Raw genomic sequence first — 22,306 nt, forward strand, 5'->3', positions numbered from 1 at the left:
AAGCCATCTGAAACATCACAACTTCAAGAAGGCTTACATGACACTTAAAATGTTTGGGGTGAGGAGAGATGTTTGTTGTTTTGAGGGTGTGGAATATTTAAAATTTGTATTAAAGGTAATGTTAAAATTATATAATACACAGGTTAGGGAAAGAGTGTCTGTACATCTGGGTGTAGTGCTTAGATTATCCAAAAGTATGAAGTTTGGTTTAGAAGTCATAAAATACATAAAGTACATAATCTGCAATAATCCAAATTTAGGTGAATAAATTTAATGATACACTTTAGATATTAGCATCCAAATATTTGGGTACATCACTCATGAAAAGTTTTACAGAGCGTTGATTCTAGAAAGCAAATGTAGGAATGAGTGTAGATTGTTCCTCAGTGATTGAGAATTTAGGATAGGTTGTTCCTTAGAAAATACAATCCATCAGGGAAGTTTGTCAGTTACTTTCCCGACTTTGCTTCTCATTGGCCCTCCAGTTAATCTCTCCTGGTATTGCCGGTGTTTGGTGATGTGTTCTAGATAGATGTCCCTCGACCACCTGATTGTGTCTGATACCATAAGTTGCCACATCAGCTGAGCATAGTGCTGACCGATTCCTCATTCTCTCAATACTCGCTCGTTACTGGGGTCCCAGGGACCCACAGGGCCGTGCTTCAGGGCTTTGGCCTGGGGTAACCCATAAGGCTTCTGTCAAGGATCCTGTTGGTTGTGTATGAGAGTAAGGGAGTATAGCTGATAGGCTCCTCTCAAGCATGACCATCTTGTAGGTAGTCAAGACTAGTGGGTTCTGTTACTACCACAAGAACCCAGAGCCCATGTGGATTCTTCTGCTCTCTGCTGTTGTCCAGAAGCAGGATTGGTTCCCAGCACGTCAGATACAAATGGACAGAAAGTCATTGGCCAATTATGGAGCTTATGCTCTGATGTCGACACTGTGTGTGTGTTTTGGGGCCAACTTAATGCCTAGTCCCCTGTTCAGTTACCATTCCCCTTCCCTCCTTTTTCCACATTACCCCCACCAGCTCCCTCCCTTCCTCATTCCTAATATCTAGAGAATATGGCAACTGGTGGAAAGGCTTGGAAATGTAATGGAAGTTTTGCTTCGTGTTCACATCTTCATTGCAGAGTTCTGGACAGGAAGACCCAGAATTTAAAGCAGCTTTCTGTAGAACCATTCAGGATATGGGCTAGTTGGAGGAATATTTAAAATTACATTTTGAGTGATAGAGCTAGAAAAGAGATCCAGGGATTTGATTCTTCCCAGTCTTTCAGTGTTACGGCTTTTAGCTCTGCTTTGGGCACATTTCCTGTGTCAGCTCCTATAAACAGCTAATATGAAACTAATAACATCTTGCATATTGTAATAACTGACCTCTGCTTTCATATGCAGACAGTTCTAGGTACTGAGGACTAGTTACACTTTGTTCAGCATACTGAGGACACAGTTTGCTGGTATATCCGCTTTACAACTACCTGTTGGTAGAGAGCAAGGAAACCTGAATGGCATGAAGAATTTTATTTGGATTTTAGGCATTACCGATTAAGGTCAGGGCTGGCTTCTCCACTGCTCCTGGCTAGTGGATGTTCATCAATAAAGTATTTATAAATGCAATACTATGTATATACTGATTTAGTGTCTAACAATCAACTTGTTTTTGGAGAGAAGATATTCAGGGTCTGAAGATCTTATTTGTTGGAGCTGGTATCTTCTTAGAAAATGCTCTGGGGAAAAATGGTTTGCAAATATAAGTAAAATTTTTATGGGAAGTTGTATTTACTTTGAAGCTGTTCAAAGCTCAGCCCAATTTTATCAGAGACCTCATATAAGAAACCTTTCTCCTCCTGTTATTTATAAAAATATTTCCTGTATTAAATAATAAATATCCGCTTAGTTGGGCAGAATATAACTTTTTATTTTGTCATGTTGTCTTCCATGCCTTTAAGTGTGGTTATTTTTTAAAAGAGACCTTGGAAAAATGGCAACATTTTACTCAAAAGATCTGTTCTTGTGCATCTTCAGAGTAACAGCTATATGTGTCACTGACAAAAATTAAATTTTCCTGTACTTCAGAGCTAACACAGCTGTAAGAGGGAACAGGAGTTCCATCTACTGATAATGAAAAAGAAGGAATTGTTGAAGTACTGTGCTCCTATAAATATGTATTCCCATTGAAACTATCAAGGTCAGAAACTCATTCCTAGGAAGAAAATGTAAATTTCTGGGTCTTGAATTTTGACTAGTTGTTATGGGGAGGGAAGGAGGTTGGAGGAAAAACTACTTAAACTCTCATTAGATGATATGTCAGGTACAGGAAAGCTATCAAAATTAAGGCAGAAAAACTTAAAGGACATGAGTAGTTTTTACCAATCTAGGAATATACAGCCTGATTCTTCTTTTAAAAGGACAGCAGTGATGATTTATTTTTTTTTACTACTACCTTATTTAGAGTTCATGTTCCTCACAGCAGAAACTATGTAGTCTTCTGTGCCTAGTACAGTGCCAAGCATAATTATCAGAGTTTAATAAATAATAAACTGTGGCTTGAATAAACTTGTTACCCTGTCCACTGTCTCTCCTCCCCCATCCCTTTATTGTGTTGATTCTTTCTTGTATTATTTAGATTGTAAGCTCTTTAGGGCAGGGACAAAAGACTATCTCACTCTGCTGTAAGGTGCCTGGCATGTGTTTGGACTCAGTAAAATAAAGAAATGACTATAGATAAACTCACTTGGGTGTAATATGAGTTAAATGAACAAATAACAAATCATTGTTTAGAAAATCTTGAAAGTGTGTGTGTGTGTGTGTGTGTGACGACTGTGTAATCCCAGGGGGCTTGCTGTTTTAGAGCCAGAGTCTGCTCTATTACACTGCAATGAATATTGTGTAACTCCATTGACTTCAGTGTATCTTTCTTCAAAGTAGTTATTCCAGATGTACAGCAAAGTAACTGAGATCAGAATCTGGCTCTTCATGATTCCAACAAGAAATGCACTCAAATTTGTTTTAAGCAGAGATCAGAGTAGCAGTGTTATGCAAACTACCTCCTCCCCACCACAGACTCAAAAATCTGGAAAGTCAGCAGAAAAAATAAAAGCTGTGGAAATCTTCTGTTCTGTTCTTTGGGCTGCATCTCTTACTGTCCTGTCCTGATGTGTCATCAGTCTAAATAATATGGCTGCTTTGGTTATTTCCTTTATGTGCATGTATATTAGAGAAATATTCTGTCCTTTTTTAAGAAATGGCTGCATAAAGTCAAGTATCAAAATCCATACTTAAGTAGGGTGACCAGACAGCAAATGTGAAAAATCGGGATGGGGGTGGGGGGTAATAGGAGCCTATATAAGAAAAAGACCCAAAAATCGGGACTGTCCCTATAAAATCGGGACATCTGGTCACTCTATACTTAAGGACCTAACTAAGTGGCCTGCTAACCACTCCTAGTTCCCAGTGAGAATTGATAGTGAAATTTGCTACATAAAGCAAAGCCATATTCAGGCATCGTCTTTTTCTTTTCTCCTCTCTTACAGGCGATATGGATTGTGGTTCCGATTACGGAAGTTGTTAATATGGTTGTTGGGAGTATACATAGCCATTCCATTTCTAGTAAAAATTTGTCCTGCTATTCAGGTGAAGCTGGTCTTCTTAAATTTTGGTAAGCGTTCATGACTTTTTTTTCTCTATATATTTTTTTAAAAAGTGAAGCTGATAGGACTATTTTTTTTGCCAGAGTTGCTTTTAAATTTTTTTTAGCAAATCAGACACTGTATTTGTCTTCCTACTTGTGTATGTTAATGTCTGACAATCGCACCCATGTGTGACAAATGTGTATTGGTTTCCCCTACTTTGTCCTGTGCCAAAAAGCTGGAAAAATCCTTTGTCTGTTGTACTTCAGCCAGATAAGGTGTAGGTTGTTGGCTGCTTTTTCATAAGTGGGGCAGCTGTATTTTTGGTGTCCATCAAAATTCCCTGGTGGGAACTGCCCAAAATAATTAGCAAATAGAAACACTTCTGTGCATTTAAGAAGCTCTGAATTTGTTTAACTGATGTGATATTTCCCCCCCTATCCAGTTATGGTTTGTGAAGGATATGCCTTTTTATATCATTTGTGAATTATGAGGCAGGTAACCTCTTCAAGTTTATGGCTTAAATGCTAATTGTGAGTAACAGTATGTTTTTTATATGGATACAGCAGCCAAACTCCAATTAGCCTCTTAATCTGAAATGATCAAAGACTATACCTGTGGGGAAAGAAAACAAAGTAGAAATGTAATCTGTAAAGGGATTATTAAAGATGCATATGGAGAGCATTCAGATGATCAAGATCCTATTTCAGTTGAAAACAATTGAAATTGTCAACAGTGCGTTAGTCTTCCAGCCTGCAGTTCCTCACCCAAAGGCATTTTTAGGAAAATATACTGGCTGTAGCAGAAGAAACAGTGACTCATCAGTGGCACATTGACACCATCACTTCAAGTGTTGCAAATACTACTACATAGGATTTTCCAGCTGATCAGATCAGCAGTCTGCTTAGTCTTGTATTGCCTAAGCCTTGTCTCTGCTACAAATGCTTTGCCGGCAGAGCCATACCACCAGAGCCTCCTGTGTAGACACAGCTTATGCTGACAAGGAGTTCTTCTGTTGGCATGGTAACACTTTTCCCGAACAAGGTTAGCTGTGCTGACAGAAGCATTCTTCTGGTAGCTGCATCGAGGCAGGGGATTTTGCCAGCATAGCTATATTGGCCTATGTGTGGGAGTACGGGTGGGGAGGGGGTTGTTTCCCGACCACACCCACACGCCCGACTAGCACCTGTACTGACAAAACTGCCCTAGACACGCTAACTCCAGGTCCTTCAGAGAGAGGCACAAGAGACCTTGTAATGGGAAATTATGGAATACCTGTCTGAGGGGAACTTCTTCTGTCTATGCAGTATTAACCCTTTCAGTCACTCCTAACACAGTCGTTTGTCTATGCCTCGCTGATAATTTTTATCATACATCTTTAGTTCCTTTCTATTTTGGTTATGTCACGTTGAGCTAGGGTGACCAAACCCAAATACAGCTTTCCATGTGAGGATGTACCATTGATTAATGCAATGATGCTGTAATAGTTAAAGTATTTTCAGTTCCATTCTTTATACATCCTCACATTTGATTGCTTAGTTCACAGCAGTGATCATTAGGTATGGGGTGACACTGTGGAGGGGTGTGTGTAGTGGAGGTGAAGGATGAGGAAGCAAGGACCTAGTGAGGAGTAGGGGACTGGTGGTGATGGTGGATGCTGGGTGGGTCGCAGCATGGGGGGAGTGGAGACAGGGCAGGGAAAGCCGGGCCCATGGGGGTGGGTGATGGAGAGGGGGGAATGACAGGGTAACAGAAACCCGAGGAAGGGGGAAATAGCCCTGCACGCACAGCTCTGGGTAGGAAGTTGAATGGGGTCATAAAGAGTCCCTGAAATAGAGGGGAATGGGAGGGTGATACACAGGGAGTTTGGTGGGGCGGATGGAGGAATGCAAGGAGCCCCTGGTGGGTGCAGTGTGCTTGGCCTACAGAAGCGATGGTGATACCGAGGTCTTGTGCTAATATGGAGCAACCTGAACTGTTAGCTTAACTTTTGTGTGTTGTGGTGTAAGGTAAACTAGGCACATGCACAGGTATGGGTTAAATACTGTTTTAGCAGAAGCTTTAATAGCTAGCTGCATGCCCTTACAGCCTGCCTCTTTCTACACTGAGCCGCTGATTGGGGTATTCAGGTTACAATAGGGCGGTGTTACAGAGAAATACCATTCCAGGGCTGATGTTATGCATCTATTTTTTAATCACTTTAAAATTGTTGACAGAAACTTTTTTTTGGTAAAACTTTTACATTTTTTCCATGACCTACAGTTTGGGAAACTTTTGCCTTAGAGGAAAAGACAAAATTTGGACAAATGTGTCACATTTCCCAGCCTTGAAGAGCTCTGTGTAAGCTTGACTCTCACCACCAAAAGTTGGTCCAGTACAAGATACTATTACCTCACCCACCATGTCTCTTTAAGAAATAAGTTAGTTTTAAATAGAAAACATGTTTGGATAAATATTTTTCCTTCGGTAACCAGCAAACTTAAAGTAGTTTTATTTAACTAATAAACAAAAATGCTGTTTTGTGTATTTTTAATTGAATTTCCATCCAAATAGAATTTGACACAAATCACAAGTCAAACATTATTCATCATTTAGGGGGGAAAAAAGTATTAATTGCCATTTCCTGATATAATTAAAATTGTGTATAGATCTAGCATATCCTCCTGCTTAGCAAAAAGAAGCGTCAAATGTAGTGTAAAGCATATATTTAGTTGCAAATTAACATGTTTTAATGGTTACTAGGAAAATAACTAAAAAGTACAAATGCTAAAAAAAAGAAAATAAATTACTTAAATCAAGGTTTCCTAATTGCTGATTTAAATAGTGATTAGAATCAGTGATTTTTAAATCATTTTGATTTAAATCAATCTACCCTGACAAAGTGTGTGTGTGTGTGTGTGTGTGATTTGATGATTATCTGTTCTGTTCATTCCCTCTGGGGCACCTGGCATTGGCTGCTGTCGGAAGACAGGATACTGGGCTAGATGGACCTTTGATCTGACCCAGTTTGGTCATTCTTATGTAAATATAAAAATTTAAAAAACAATGCTTTTCCCAGTCTAATTTTTACATGTCTCAAGTTACAGGGCTTCCACTTGAAAGACTGCTCCCAATTTAATGTCTCCCCACCGTGAGGCTGAATATCAGGAAAAGCTCCTTGAATTTCCTTTTTCCTCATTTCATCCCATTACTTCTAGTTTTATCCGTTTGTACCATTCTGAGCAATTCATTTCCCTCCTTGATGCTTATACCTTCCCAGTACTTGTTGCCAGTTACCCATTTTCACCTGGGACAAAAGGTCTTTCTGGCGCAACAGACAAATGTAAAATTATTCTCTAAACATGCTGCGGTTTTCTGGACAGGTTTTAGAGTTGCATTGCAATTAGCACTGTTGACTTGCAAGAAAATAGAATGTAAAAATTCAAGTTTCTGACCTTTTACTCTTTCCTTTGTGTTTCAGTGAGGGTTCCATATTTCATTGACTTGAAAAGGCCACAGGATCAAGGCTTAAACCACACCTATAATTATTACCTTCAGCCAGAGGAGGATGTAACCATTGGAGTCTGGTATGTAGGATTATGCTCCCCCTGACATCTCTTAGCATGTCCTCTGCATCCTTAGTGTGGAGATTGTATTTTGCATCCCAGTGCAGAACCCTGTCTCTCAACAACTGTCTTTCTAGTCAATGGTCATGACCATTGTTTGTTTTCATCTGTGCATATGTGTATCTTTCTCCACTTAGGGGTGGAGTCCATGCTAAAAGGTATGTAAATCTCTGGACCTCAACTGAACTAAGTTTTAGCAGCATGTGAAACAGAGACAGATCATGAATTCAGGGAAGTTTTCTAATTTGGAAATGTGAAGGTGTTGCTCTGCATTGCTAGACTGGTTATGTCCCTGGAATGTAGAGGTGAGCTGATGAATTAAAGGTTTGCTCATCATCCATGTCTTGTTTATGTTCTTCTGTTTTGTAAAATCAGTGCAGCGGAAGGTAGAAACAGAGTGTGGGAGGAGAAATGTTCTCTAGAGAGTGAGGGAATGAAAAGACTTTGCTCACATTCTAACCAGCACAAACCAGTATTGGTTGGTTTTTTTAACTGAATTTCAGTTGTCACTCTTTAGCTCATGGAGGAGAACTTAAGGTGCTTAACTATAGGCAGCTTCTTGCATTCTCAGTGAGGCATCTGAGACTTACAGATGTTGTGACTGGTGCTGCATAAACTTTTTTTGAGCCGGTCAGCTTTCAAGGTGACTAGTCTAGTGAGTTAGTTTTGTACATCTACCTCTACTGATAGCTTTCTATTCTCTCTCATTGCCCCTGTTTGTTTTTTTTCCCTCAAATATTTTATAACCATGAAGAAAGTTCCCTCTGGCTTAAAAAGAAGAGAGATCACTACAGAGTTTACAATGAGGAGTCCAGTGGCACCTTAAAGACTAACACATTTATTTGGGCATAAGCTTTCGTGGGTAAAAAAACCCACTTCTTCTCCATGCATCTGAAGAAGTGGAGTTTTTACCCACGAAAGCTTATGCCCAAATAAATGTGTTAGTCTTTAAGGTGCCACCAGACTCCTTGTTGTTTTTTGTGGATACAAACTAACACGGCTGCCCCTCTGATACATACATCTCAACTCTGTAGTGAGTAAGAGTAGCAACCAGCTAAAGAAAGGTTCGGCACTGTGTCAGCTCCTGGGGAGTGGGGTGAGATGGGGTTAGTTTTTAATGATCCACCTAGTGAAGTCAAATTGATGAATCCTGGGAGTCAGTTTGAGTTTGTATTGTAGTTTGTGTGTCATCACACTGATACAGTGATAGGATGTGTGTGTGGGGGTCTTTCAATCTTGAACTGATTGGAAGAATTATCCTCTTCTGAATGGTGCAATAATAGCCTATAACATCAAATTCCTCATTTGTAATGAGGTCCACAGATCCATGACATTGGATAGTCTGATCTGTGTATCCTTGCAGGTAGACCAAACCTGTCAATCAAAGACTGGGACATGTGGCTCCCCCTCTGAGAAACTGCCAGATTTTGTCTGCCTCTCCAGCTGCAGGCAGACCAGCTCCTTCCTTCTGCAGAGCAAATTTAAAGAAGAAAAAGAAGGGGGGAAAATATGCCTTAAAATCTCCAGGCAGTCAGGGTCTGCCTTTATTGGCAGAGAGGATTGTCTTCCTTCTTGGTAGCTGGGGCTCTCTCTGTACCCTTGCTCGCTCAGATGGAACGCAGTCTGGCAGGAAAGGCTGAGAGAGGAAATGAGACGCTGTCCTCTGCATCTTCCCTGCTGATTGAGGACCTGCATGGAGGTCTGTGCCTGTTCTTGGAGACCCAGGCCTTTCTCAAATGCCCAGGCAGGGGCAGGGCTTCCTACCGCCTCCCTTCCTCAGCAGGACAGCTCCCTGCAAGCAGGGGCAGCACCTTCGTGGCAAAATCCCCTGAGCCTGGCGCAGGTGACACCAACGTTCCAGGGAACAGCAAGCGGTGGCTCCCTTGTTTTCCCCCCTCTCCCCCCCCCCCCACAATGCATGGGGAGTGTAGGTTGAAGCACTGTACAGTGGGACGGGGTGGCTTTCCATCCAGCCTCTGGAGCCTGCTCTCTCAGCCATGTCTGTTCACCGTGCAGCAGCTGCCCAGCCCTTCCCCTGCAACTGCTGTGGTGGCGGCAGGGAGACAGAGGAAAGAGAACCTGGTAAGGGGCCATTGGGGCTAACCCTTTCCTCCGTTCCACAGCATGCCCCCCGCCCAGCCCTGCCGTGCCTCAGGGCTAGTCCTTGCCATCAGCATAAGCCCACCCCTATCTTCCAGTGCAGCAGGTAACCAAGGACTCCCTTTGAATGTCCTCCTCTCCATGAGGGGAGGAGGATCAAGGGGAGGCGTTGTGTAGCCGTCTGAGATACCTCTTTCTTATGCCATATTGTTCTAGTTTAAAAAAAAAAAAAAAAAGTCAGAAGACTTCAGAGCACTTGTCGAAATTAAGTATCTCAACAGAGTCATGCAATAAAATCAATCTTCGAGACAGATGGATGGCACATTAGCTTCACATCAGTAGATGTGAAGTATGCCTATCTCCATATCCCAATTTGACAATCTCTCAGATGCTTCCTAAGCTTTGCTGTCAGAACTCAACGTTACGAGTATGAGTCTTTGCCGTTTGGTTTAGCAACAGCACTGCAAGAGTTTATGAAATTGCTAGTAATGTTAATGTCAGTCTTGAAAGGACGGGGTTTATGTTCCCCCTTCCTGGGTGGCCACCTTATCCAGGCCTCATCTGGAGTCTGTCCTTTTGTGCCACCAAAGCAAGAAGGATGCTGCAGAGCCAGTTTTGTGAAAGACTCAGTTAAGGGTCTGAGTATTCCTGGTCTCTGAGTGGGAACAGGCCTGGTCCTCTACAAAGTTGCTTGTTGCAGGAAAGACAGGAGAAGTAGAGAAATCTTATGAAAGCAGTCAGCCTCTCAAAGGGAGTTCCCATTTGTACGCTTCTGTCTCTTCTGTGATTGGTGGTCTTCCACGTGGATATTCTTAGTGGGCCAGTACTCACATGAGGCCACTGCAGAGCTTCCTCCTGTCCCTGCCTACACTATTGTGGCAAAGGTGTCTCAACCCAGGAAGATTCTTAGGTCATTCATGTGGGGTCAAGTTCTTCCATTGACCGAGGTACTGGCTCTCAGGGAGATGGATTATCTATGTTGACGGGAGAACCCTACCATCAGTGTAGATAGTGTCTACACTGAAACACTACAGCGGCACAGTTATGCTGCTGTCGCATTTTAAGTGTAGACATACCCTTAGTCTGCTTGCCTCCCACCTGAAACACAAGGTTTCAGTATTCTTCTCTTGGGATCACAGAGCCAAGGCAACAGATGCCTTGTTGTAGCGATGGCCAGAAGGGACTGATGTTTGCCTTTCTTCCCCAGAGTGCTACAGAAGGTCAGGAGAGAAGCAGCACTGGTAATTCTGGTAGCCCCATTGTGGCCAACAGGCCTTGGTTCGCTGATCTCATTACATGGTACCAAGTCCTCCCATCTGTTTACCATCCAGAAGGGATATGTGGTTACAAGGGCCAGTCATGCATCGGGGTTTTTTAACAGAGCCTCTGAAACCAAAGAGGTTATTAGCTTCCAGGAATAAATCTAATTCAGCAAATTCAAGGGCCTGGTTGAGCTTTAATCATTGGTGCTAGGAGCAGGGTCTCACCCCCCACATCGGCATCGGTGTGACATAGTCTCAGATTTCTTCAAAATGGACTCTGGTTAAGTCTGGCAGTTCAGACTTTCAAAGGCCAAGTTGCTGCTTTGTCTGCTATGCTTAGTGCAATAAACAAGTAGTGAATTTCATCTTACCCAGATGTCCAGCATTTCTTATGAGATCTGCATCTCTTCTACATCCTCCTGATGTGCATCAAGTTCTTCTGTGGGATCTTACCTGGTTCTCAGGATCACTACAGGCCCTTTATTTGAACCACTTGTGACGGTGTCCCATTACTTTCTAACCATTAAAATGGCCTTTTCTGATGACAGCCATGTCTCATAGCAGTTTGAGTTGGGAGCTTTTTTTTTTTTTTTTAAGCCTCAATACTGCATGTTCCATAAGACTAAAGTAGCACTCTGAACTGACCCTGCCTTCATACCAAAGATTAACTCCAGGCTCCATAGAGCACAAGAAATTATTCTTCCATCCATCCTTCTCTCCTATTTGGTGATTACAGAGAAAACACTTAAATATTACGGTATCACATGGGATATAAATGAGATTAAAATAGCAGTGTAAACACACCAGCCCAAGTTGGAACATCAAACGTTGCTATTTTTAGCCTCATAGTCCAAACCAGGGCAGTTGACCCGGGCTCTGAGACTTGGTGCTGTGGGTTTTTCTTTGAAGTGATGACATACCCAGGGAGTGCTTAGTTTTTTCCAAGGCTATGGAAATGTCACAATTGGCTCAGAGATGGAGTTACACCTCCCTGACCGCTAACACGTTTGGTCTGCCTCTAAGCCTGTATAGAGCCCAAGACCCAATATTATGGATCTGTCGACCTCATTACTCCAAAAAAGGAAATTTTGGGGCAAGACATGATACGTTTTCCCATTCTTTGCCTTAAAGGAGAGCTTTGGTGAAGACTACTTTTAGAAGCTGAATCTTGAGCTTTCCTGAACTAGATGGGAAAATCACGGCAGCTGGCCTGACTCTGCCTACTTGTATTGTAACTACTGAGCTATAGTATAGTACAAATGGATTGAAAAGTACGGATTTGTAGCATGTAGTGTTTGCTGTTTCAAAGGCTTAGTTCTTATCTAAAATAATTTGTTTGTGCATTACATGTGTCCGGCTGCACTTGAGTCCTACTGAGATAAACAAATCTCTGATATAGAGTGTGAAAAGTTGAGTAACCAAGCAATACTAATTTTCTAGGCACACAGTTCCAGGAGCCTTATGGAAAGATGCTCAAGGCAAAGGCCAGCCGTGGTATGAGGACACTTTGGGATCCAACTATCCTGTAATCCTTTACTTGCACGGAAATGCAGGAACTAGGTAAGGAACAAGCATCAGTGATAAAGGGGGATAGCATTTCTTTGATTTTATGTATTCTTGTTTACATTGGGTTGCAAGATCGGACCAAATAATGCCAGAGCAGTTTGTTTCTGTGGGTTAAAAAATAACACCTGTTTTTAAAAATGGAAATACTTTGGATTTAATAAGTGTGGGGAAGGGAGAACTGACTATTGTTGGACTTACTGCTGGAATGAGTTATCATCAGTTGCCTTTCCAATGCATTGTCTATCATGCTCCTTCATCCAGAGGTCTGGATATGAGAGGGACAGGATGAGTGTTCCTTATGCTTCTCGGAGTGGCAAGAGGCTTTCGAACTTACTGGGCCAAGTGTGGGAGGGAAGGGAGCACTCATTTCCAGCATTGTCAAATGTCTGGCCATGTAAATGATGCTATGAAAATAGCAGTGAGAAGTTGGCTATGCCAATTTTCTTATATGCTGCCGAAACACAAATGCCAGCTGCTGCCATTAGTTCATTTTATAATTTCATAATGTTGAGGAAAGGAAAACAAAGGCAGAGGGAGCAGGCTAGCGAGTCTGGCTCAAACCAGGCAGGGCACTGAATTCCGAAGCTGCCAGGGCAGGAAAGCAGGGGTAGAAGTAGTCTTGGCACATCAGGTGGCAGCTCCCAAGGGGGGTTCTGTGATCTAACCCATCACAACACCTATGTGTGTGTGTAAATTCTCAGGGCTTTGTTCTGGGGTGCTAAAAACCATTATCAGATGTGTGGAATAGCTTACCATCCTAGCTCTGTGTATTGTAGCACTTTGACTTTCCCGTGGGTGAGGCATGAGTGTGTCTCTTTTTCTTTAGCAATCTGTATATTCCAGTGAGTATTGGCACATTTCAGAGTTCATTAACACTCATGTACTTTCAAAGCCAACATCCATTTTAGAGAGTGTCTACACTGCAGGGAACACAATTATAACAAAGCTGTCTCCTGACCTGCTTTAGTATGACTATGGAATACTATTAAGGTTCTTTGTGCACTTCCAGTTACAATAGTGATGTGAAGCAGAGTCCCCTGATTTGGTTGTACTGGTAATGAAGGTTCTATTGCATCTTAATAGCCTTTTCATCTCAGGAAGGGCTCATTTTTCTGTCCAAATTGTTGTTTTAGCAGTGTCTTATTCCATACAAAAACCTAAGGCAATGGAAGATAAGTTTTCAGGGCTAAGCACTCTGAACTCATGAAATGCATGAGCAAACTCAACTTTGGCAACCTTTTGTGCATATGTATTACAGTACAATCGTCAGTTATATGATCATGCTGTTTCTGATCATCCAATTTTTTCCTACTACCTTGTATTCACAGTGTAGCATCTTGTAATAATGGAAGCTGTTACCAGGACCTATATATAATATACAGATTAGAGTCACTGCTTGGCAACTCCGGGTGTCACAAAAATTAAAAGCTGAACTATGGAGTCATGCATGCATTTCACAATTCTTTTCCAGTGCTAAGAAGAAAATGCTGCAACCTGATTCTCTTTGCCATTCAGTTCTATGTCCTTCTACAGTGCACACCCAGATACACATAACTTACTGTTAAAAATGCTGAAATCCATAAATATTGCAATTTTGTGTCTGCTAGCCACTGAGGTGTGGAAGAAAAACCCTAAAGCAGTTTGTGGACTCTGAGACAAGATACACGTCACTTTGCTGGAGAATATGCCTTTTAATGTGATGTAGGAAAATACATAAAAATGATGAGTTATGTTTCTGAACCCAGGTGGCTGTGAAGGATCAAGGGGAAGGACAGTGGATAGAAGTACACCAGAACATCACTCTTCATCCTTATTGTCCTTTCTCTGTGTGGAGCGAGGGTTGTTCCGCCCCTCGTTTTGCTCCCTATTGTTGAAGGCACTGCGTAACCCCGGATTCTGAGCGGCAGCAGCTTTTCCTCTCGCTGACGAGGCGAGAAGCAGCTTCCTTTGGATCATGTCTAGACTATCTCAGCACTGGCCAGAAAGGAGTCCGAGAGGGTTCGGTATCTGGGCAAGTTTAGGGCACATACTTTGATTTCCTTATGACAGTGTTGTGCTGTTGGTAGATGACCAAGGTCTCTTTCTAATTGGAGAAGACTGTATTTGTGACTTAGCTGCATGAACAGAAGGCTCAAGGTCATTTGTAGTCTGCTAGGGGTTCTGGGACACGGCTGTATGAGGACAAACTAACTTGCAAAAAGACATCAGTCAGGCTAAAGTATGTAGCTTCCCCAGTAAATATTCCTACTTGCCCCTGAATGTATTGTTTGGTTTGAGATGGAGTGCGGTTTTCGTTTTAAATCCAACCCTTACAATTCTTTCCAGTCACTGTGCATTAATACCAGCAGAGCCACTGGATCTCATGGCAGGCCTAGGTGTGTTTGTTTTCAGAGGCAAATCTACAAGGCAAAATATTAATGCTGTGCCCAAGTTAAACAGTCCAGTAAGGGAAACTGATATTTTAGCATTATTTTTACATCAGTGCAGCATCTGAAGCCAAATCTGTTAACACTGCTTCACTGGAGAGTCTGCCATGGATTAGCAACATGATTTGCTAATACTGAAATCTTAAGGTTAAGGACAAGTTGAGATTTAACTTTAAAATCATTCCTGATAGAGTTGGCTTGGCTCATTGCCTCTTGGGTTTTTTTGGAGTGCGTGTCACAAACCAGCGAAAACTTTCATTTTCTTGGTAGACCTGGAATTTCCTCTGCATATGTTTTTACTTGTTTGTGGGAGTTGGGCAGGAAGACAATGTTTGGAACGAATGCTTGCTGTGTCATCCAGTAATGAAACTAAGGATTGTTGCCTTCTCAAGGCAAATGGCCAAGTAGTTAGGTAAGGTATACCTCTACCTCACTATAACGCGACCCGATATAACACGAATTCGGATATAACACGGTAAAGCAGTGCTCTGGGGGGGGCAGGGCTGTGCACTCCGGTGGATCAAAGCAAGTTCAATATAATGCAGTTTCATCTATAACGCGGTAAGATTTTTTTGGCTCCCGAGGACAGCGTTATATCGAGGTAGAGGTGTATTTAAAATGTATATTTGTAAAATATCAGCATTTGTCCATATTTAATTAGAGACCCGGAGAAAAAAGTACAACTCTGAAGATATGTGCCTTTGGAAGCTTAAATACTAATACAACAAGGAGTCTGGTGGCACCTTAAAGACTAACAGATTTATTTGGGCATAAGCTTTCGTGGGTAAAAACCTCACTTCTTCGGATGCAGTGAGGTTTTTACCCATGAAAGCTTATGCCCAAATAAATCTGTTAGTCTTTAAGGTGCCACCAGACTCCTTGTTGTTTTTGTAGATACAGACTAACACGGCTACCCCCTGATACTAAATACTAATGTCTTTTCCTCCTCTTTCCCTACGTTTCCTTTCACAGAGGAGGGGATCACCGGGTAGAACTTTACAAGGTAAGTGACTCCAAACTGTTGCATTATGCAGATTGAGCAAATAAAAGCACTAAACCTGTCATCACAAAATATCCTGGTCTTATTGTACTTTTCTATAAAACGAACCATAGTTCTACTATTCCTTAGTGACAAGCCTGTGAGTATTATCTCCTGGATTTATAGATTATATCCTTCCCTTTATAATTGGTATCGAGTGCTGGTGCCTGTAAATGATCTGATTGCCATGCTGCTTATCCTGTGAAATTCCCTTTAGCAAAGCCTTCTTAATTCAGGTCACTTCTCCTCCAGTGCTATTTGGCAACTCAAAAGAGGCAGATGGCTGTTTCTTTTCCTCCAAAACAAAGAGCAACTGAGTTTCGGCAAGATGGCACCTAGTGTTTAAAGAGAACGTAATGAAAATAGCATCTCGGTTTTTAGTTTTCTGGGGACCACTGCATACTGTAAAACATTTTCCATTTGCCCAAATGGACAAATGAGCGTTGTAGTTATTGTGTACTTGAGCAAGAAGCGCAGACAATGTCTGTTTAAAAAAAACACCACAACTCCTGAATAAATAGAACCTGGGCATAGTCTAGTGGCTGTAGCAGAGGACTGAGCGTCCGGACACTTGGGTTCTAGTCCTGGCTCTGCTGCTGCCTTGCTGTATGACCTTAGGCAAGTCACTTAACCTGCCTGCCTCAGCCGGCTCATCTAAAATATGTTGCAACAGCTGGACTCAAAAATTATACTTGGTCCATGTGCCAGTGGTATGTAAAAAAGAAATCTCTGTAAGTGCATGTAGCAGCAAATTCAAATTGGCCAGGTTCTGGCCCCTTTCTTTGGGGCTGCCTGTAGGTTCTGTGCATCAGTGGAGCTGCCCAGAGTCTGGAAAATACATTCAGGTAGTTTTCCCTAACTTCCCTTGCCCAGATTACAAATTTCTGAGCAACTTGGTGTATCTTGCAGGTTGCAGCAATGAGATCAAGATAACTTCACTCTGCTGCATGGAAAATAATGAGCATCAGATGTACGGGGGTGATTATTTTGGTGGGGTATGAAGCAGATCGCTAGAAAAATTGAGACACAACAATAAGTAAGCTAGTGGACGGAGAGAGAAATGGAGTGGAACATCCCGTCTCAGCACCAGTAGTTGGGTGATGGTGCTAGGGAAGAAGAAAACGCAAATCCTTAGACATGTACCTGCTAAGACCAATATGAAAGATGGTGATGTGGGAGTGTGGACATAAGTGCGATGTCCACTGACAGCGTTCTGCTGAAGTTGAGTTTCTGCCCCTTCCCTAAACGCACCCTGGTGTCTTGGCATAATAATTTCTAAAGCACTTCAGGATCAGGTGATGAAAAGTACTAGATAGGCACATAGTACTTACATGATTATGGATTACACTATTTAGGAAAAGGGAACTCTGTTCCCTCACACACTTCCAGCTACAGAGATTGCCATCCCTATAGTCAAACAAGGGCTGTCCGTGGCTCTGTTATGGTTAGTTTTAAGTAAAGAAACTTAGCCGGCAATTGCTACATGATTAAGGCTACAATTTTGTCACGGACAGCTCACGGCATTAAACAAAAATTCACGGAAACTGTGACCTGTCCCTGACTTTTACTAAATACATCCCTGACAAAATGAGAAGGGTCCAGCATCCTGCCTTGCTCTAAATGTAGCGACTGGGAGCTGGGGAGGGATCCCCCGCTACCCTGCAGGGCTGGGATCTGGGGGGCCCCGCTGCCTGTGGGGGTTGGGAGATGAGTGGGGGGAGGGCAGCTGCCGGAGTCCCTCCGCTGCCAGGGATGGCTGAGGAGCTCTGGGGTGCTCCCCCGCCTGCAGGGCTGGGAGCTGGGGAGGGAATCCCCCGTCACCCTGCAGGGCTGGGGACCTGCCAGGGTCCCCCTGGTGCCTGTGGCGGCTGGGGAGTTTGGGACCCGCGCCGGCTGGTCAGTTGCAGGGGTCCCACGTCGGCTAGGCTGCTGTGGTGCCCCAATGACATGGAGGTCTCTGGAAGTCATAGAATCCGTGACTTCTGCAACCTCCACGACGCAATCATAGCCTTATACGTGATTACTGTCACCCTGTTTTATTGGTGACCTTTGTTGTGGTGTTGGAGAGCTGATCCAGGCTTCTTTGTTCTGCATATCACAGGCCTGTCCTATTCACAGCAGGAATTGAAACAATAAGAGCATTGTGTCGTGGAACTACATATTTATTCGACACAAGCACAAACAGTTGAAGGGAAGACATTGTCCTGTGTACCATCCAGGGACATGACAGCAAAGAGGTTCTGTTTACGGTTCTTGAAAAATGTATAAAGCCAGCCTTTCCTTTACCCGCTCTCCCCCAACGCACCACGCTGAATATGTCAGAGTAAATCAGTCTTGTAAAGCTAATAGTCATATGCCTGGCTCTGATGACTGGAACAGGCCACACTCTTCGTTTCAAAGTATTCACACAAAGGAGTTGCCCTGATTGCTCCTACTTTCTTGTGTAGACAAGACCTAAAAATGCCAAAATAGACTTTACCCACTGCAGGTCCTTTAAAATGTTGTAAGTTGGTACACAGTGATCAAGATCTGGAACTTTAACATCACTTTTACTAAGGCATTTAAAAAACAAATTCCTTTGTTAATGTGGCTATTTTTTACGTGTTTGCAACAGAATTTACAAGGGTCATCAGTGCTGAGACATAAATGTAAATCTTCATGATAACAGGCCAGTTTTCTAAACAATATATTTTAGATGAGACATTTGAGCTTGTTAAGAACATTCAAAACCTAAGACAGCCTCTTCTGAGCTATCATACACGTTCATGTCATTAAACATTCATAAGCATCCACAAAATATATTCCATGTATCAGCTGGGTAGGAACAGCCTGTACATTTGACTAATATAAATAAGGCAGCCTTTGTACTGTTTCACTGAAAAATCTAAAGGTTGGGGCGTGGGGTAGACAGCAGCAGAATTTTGAAATCCCTATTGGTAAAATAGTTCCAGAAGAGAGGCTCTGGCTGGAATGATATCCGTCTCCTTTTGGATTTTTGCTTGATTTTTCAGATTGCACTGATACAAATAAGGCAAGGTGTTGTCTATTGTTTTCCCGAACTTAAAGCTGGTGTTCATACAGATGAAAATAATGCTTCCTTAAGACACTGTCACTTGGGCAAACTATAAAGCCAAGTGAGTGAGTATCTACAGTCTCAAAGACAACATTCATGCTTCAAGGGAACATTTAAAAAGACTCAAGGCTTTTGAGTGATTCCTCTTGTAGTTTTATTACTGGTGCTGTGCAAAAAGTGACCTTAAGCTTCAAGCCATCACATTTGGAAGAATGTGGAGTAGTGATCAAAACCAGCTGAGAGTAGGTAACAAAGAAATGCTCAGACTCCTCTGGGAGCGCATGTAGAACAAATACCTTTGTGGAATGATCTGTCTATTTAAGGTACTCCTAGGACTCCCATTACCATAGCAGCCAAGCACCTAGCTGTCTTTAATGTGTTTATCCTCACAATGCCCCTATTGTCCAGATGGGGAACACAGAGGCTAAGTGACTTGCCGATGGGCATGTTGAAGTTTGTGGCAGAGCAAGGAATTGAACCCAAGTGTCATGAGTTCCAGGCTCTCACCCTGACCACGGGACCATTCTTCCTTTCTGTTCTGAGGCTGGGGAAATAAGCAGAAACAAAATTACAATCTGAAATAATTGGGTGTGTGCAAGCCCTTGCCTGGATCATTGTGTATTCCCTTCTTCTGAATGTTGGGTCGATGCCATAAATTAGAACACGTGCTATGGAACAAAGTTCTCTATTGCTGGGTGTGACATTTAAGTGATAGTACAGCTGTTACTCAGTTTGTGGATGTGTGTTAAATGCTTCCTTTTTCTGTTTAGGTTCTAAGTTCCCTTGGTTACCATGTAGTCACATTTGATTATCGAGGTGAGTGTTTGTTTATTTATTAGGAAGCTGTGTTTGGTTCTGTCTCTTATCTAAAACTGCTACTTTTGATCTTACAGCTAACTGCTGTTTTTACAGTTTCAGAAGCTGTTACTAGTTAATTAGACGTTTCTTGAATTTTCATTGAGTTCTTAAAATCTCAGCAGAATGCATCACTTTCTCCAGTGTTTCTCTGATTTGTCTTTCCCTGTGTAGCACATAAACCATGAGATCTTACTACCTTTTCCCCTTCTCAAAGCAGGTACTTATATGACCCGCATCACCGAAGTATCTGAACGTCTCAGTCTTTAATGTATTTATTCTCTCCAAATCCCTTTGAAGTATGGCAGTGCTATTATCCCCAGTGTATAGGTGTGAAACTGAGACACAGAGAGGCTACGTGATTTGCCTGTAGTCACCCAGGAAATCTGTGCGGAGCAGGTAATTGGACCCAGGTCTGCCCAGCTCTAGGCAAGAGCCCTAATCACTGGACCATCCTGCAACTCATGGATTGAATGGACACTGCTGCAGCAATTTATTCTCTGATGTCTGTATTTTTTAAGACAAAATCTGAGTTATCTATAGGTTTCTTTACTACCCTCCCCAACTTGCTGTACTTCCAGCAGACTAGTTTTGAAAGCAGTTCATTGGGAATGCCACCCACTGGCCTTGCAACAATTGGATGTCTGGAACTCTGCTCAGCAAAATGTACATTACATCTACTGTTAGTAATGCAGGGAAGTCTGTACAATTTCCACTGCTAACAAGTGGTGCAGGGTATAGTCTGTTTTAGCTCAGTACTCTTTTTTCCTAAATCACACAAACTGAATGCTATCTTTTTTCCAGGCTTCATGTAGTAACGTGTTGCTGCCCTTTCAAAGCATTTCACACCTGCTGTTCAAAGAGAAAAGTCTTTCCAAAAGCTCATAAAATTCCTTGTCATAATCTTTTAATTTTAACTCGCAAAACAACCAAGTAAACATCTTAGTCTGGGTTGGTGTATAATCCTACATTAGCTTGTTGAGGGATGCTAATGGATTTGACCCAAGCCATATTTATAAATATGCTACTTACAGTCGGCCACGGATTATACTGATTTTTCTGATCTATGAACCAATATCAAACACCTGTTGAGTAACGACGCTGTTGGACAAGGTCTCATCAGAATCTACTGCACAGCTTGTACCCCCTCTCTTTAGAGATCAAGCATCCAAATGTTTTGAAATGTTGTTCCTTACTCTTGCTGATGTGTTTTACCTCTGTATTTGGCATTGGTGTGACTGCTGCTGCAATACTGTGTCCAGTTCTGGTGCCCACAATTTGAGAAGGATGTTGATGACTAGGAGAGAGTCCATAGAAGAGCCATGAGAATGATTAAAGGATTAGAAATCATGCTTTATAGTAATGGACTCAAGGAACTCAATTTATTTAGCTTAACAAAGAGACGGTTAAGGGGTGACTTGATCACAGTCTAGAAGTATCTAAATGGGGAACAAATATTGAATAATGGTCTCTTTGATCTAGCAGAGAAAGGTCTAACATGATTCAATGGGTGGAAGTTGAAGCTAGACAAATTGAGTGGAAATGAGGCATAATTTTTTAATGGTGATAGTAAATTAATCATTGGAACAACTTACCAGGGGTCCCGGTGGATTCTCCATCACTGACCATTGTAAAATCAAGATTGGATGTTTTTCTAAAAGCTCTGCTCTAGGAATTATTTTGATGAAGTTCTCTGGGCTGTTATACAGGAGGTCTAGACTAGATGACCCCAGTGGTCCCTTCTGGCCTTGGAATCTGAATCCGAGGAGAGGCATTTAAGACCTGAAAGTGGCTGTTCTGCATGCAAGAACTGGCCTATTGTGGAACCAGAAATGCAGGATACTGGAACATTAGCTTCCAACAGGAGCACCAGCTCTTGCTTTCATTGTCTGCCAAACCCACAATCTGCTTGGCAACTGGCAGTAGCCAAGTTCTAACAGTAGAAGCTTGACAAGATACACTGAGACACTGCGCTGTGCCGGTCTTTGTCTTTCATTCCAGCTTTAATTTGGTGTGCAGGTACAATACAGCAAGCAGGAATATTCTCATGTTTCAAATGCTTTCACAGTTGTGGGCATGCAGCTTGTTGATTGAAGGCATAAGAAATGCCTTATTTTGCTGGATGGCTTAGGTGTGACTTAAAATGTTTGTGTTTCAGGGTGGGGAGATTCTGTGGGCACTCCATCAGAGAGAGGAATGACCTATGATGCACTCCATGTTTTTGACTGGATAAAAGCAAGAAGTGGAGACAATCCTGTCTATATATGGGGGCACTCCTTAGGCACAGGGTAAGCCTCCAATTCAGATGGCAGCTTTCTAGAATAATCAAAGTAGGTTTATGTTGATCTTTGACAAATGTAGTGCCATTTATGGATAGTAGCTATAATCCATTCTGGTTCGTGTCTGTATCTGAATTTAAACACTCCAAAATAATTTCTTCTTTGCTCTTTTTAATTTAGGAAATAGGATAGTGACTAGAACGTGTATCCTAGAATTCCAGAGCGCTGGATTGGAAATTAGAAGGCAGTAAGATCAGCACTACGTCATGTCATGAGAGAGAGAATGGGCAGATCGTGGGAGAAAATCATCACTGGTATAAGCAGGCACAGTTCCCTGGACAACAGCGGAGATGCACCCGTTTATACCAGTGTGGTTTTTAAAGCCATGCCCATTGGATTCCATCCTATACACTCTTGAAAGGGTAACGTTTTTGTTTAGCTGGAAAATATTTCTCAGACTAACTTACT

The 22,306-nt window shown here is 42.2% G+C and overlaps 1 protein-coding gene across 1 annotated transcript in view; it reads left to right on the top strand.

The window, feature by feature from the left end:
- ABHD12 (abhydrolase domain containing 12, lysophospholipase) overlaps positions 1-22,306 on the top strand; it is a 54,887-nt gene that overhangs the window by 16,734 nt on the left and 15,847 nt on the right. The window contains exons 2-7 of the mRNA XM_054021777.1: positions 3,538-3,662; positions 7,094-7,199; positions 12,041-12,160; positions 15,565-15,595; positions 19,475-19,520; positions 21,718-21,847. Coding sequence (XP_053877752.1) covers positions 3,538-3,662; positions 7,094-7,199; positions 12,041-12,160; positions 15,565-15,595; positions 19,475-19,520; positions 21,718-21,847 — 558 coding nt within the window. The remainder of the gene's footprint in view (positions 1-3,537; positions 3,663-7,093; positions 7,200-12,040; positions 12,161-15,564; positions 15,596-19,474; positions 19,521-21,717; positions 21,848-22,306) is intronic.

The sequence above is a fragment of the Malaclemys terrapin genome, chromosome 3 (assembly GCF_027887155.1).
Source record: "Malaclemys terrapin pileata isolate rMalTer1 chromosome 3, rMalTer1.hap1, whole genome shotgun sequence".
In the NCBI taxonomy this organism is placed as follows: domain Eukaryota; kingdom Metazoa; phylum Chordata; order Testudines; family Emydidae; genus Malaclemys; species Malaclemys terrapin.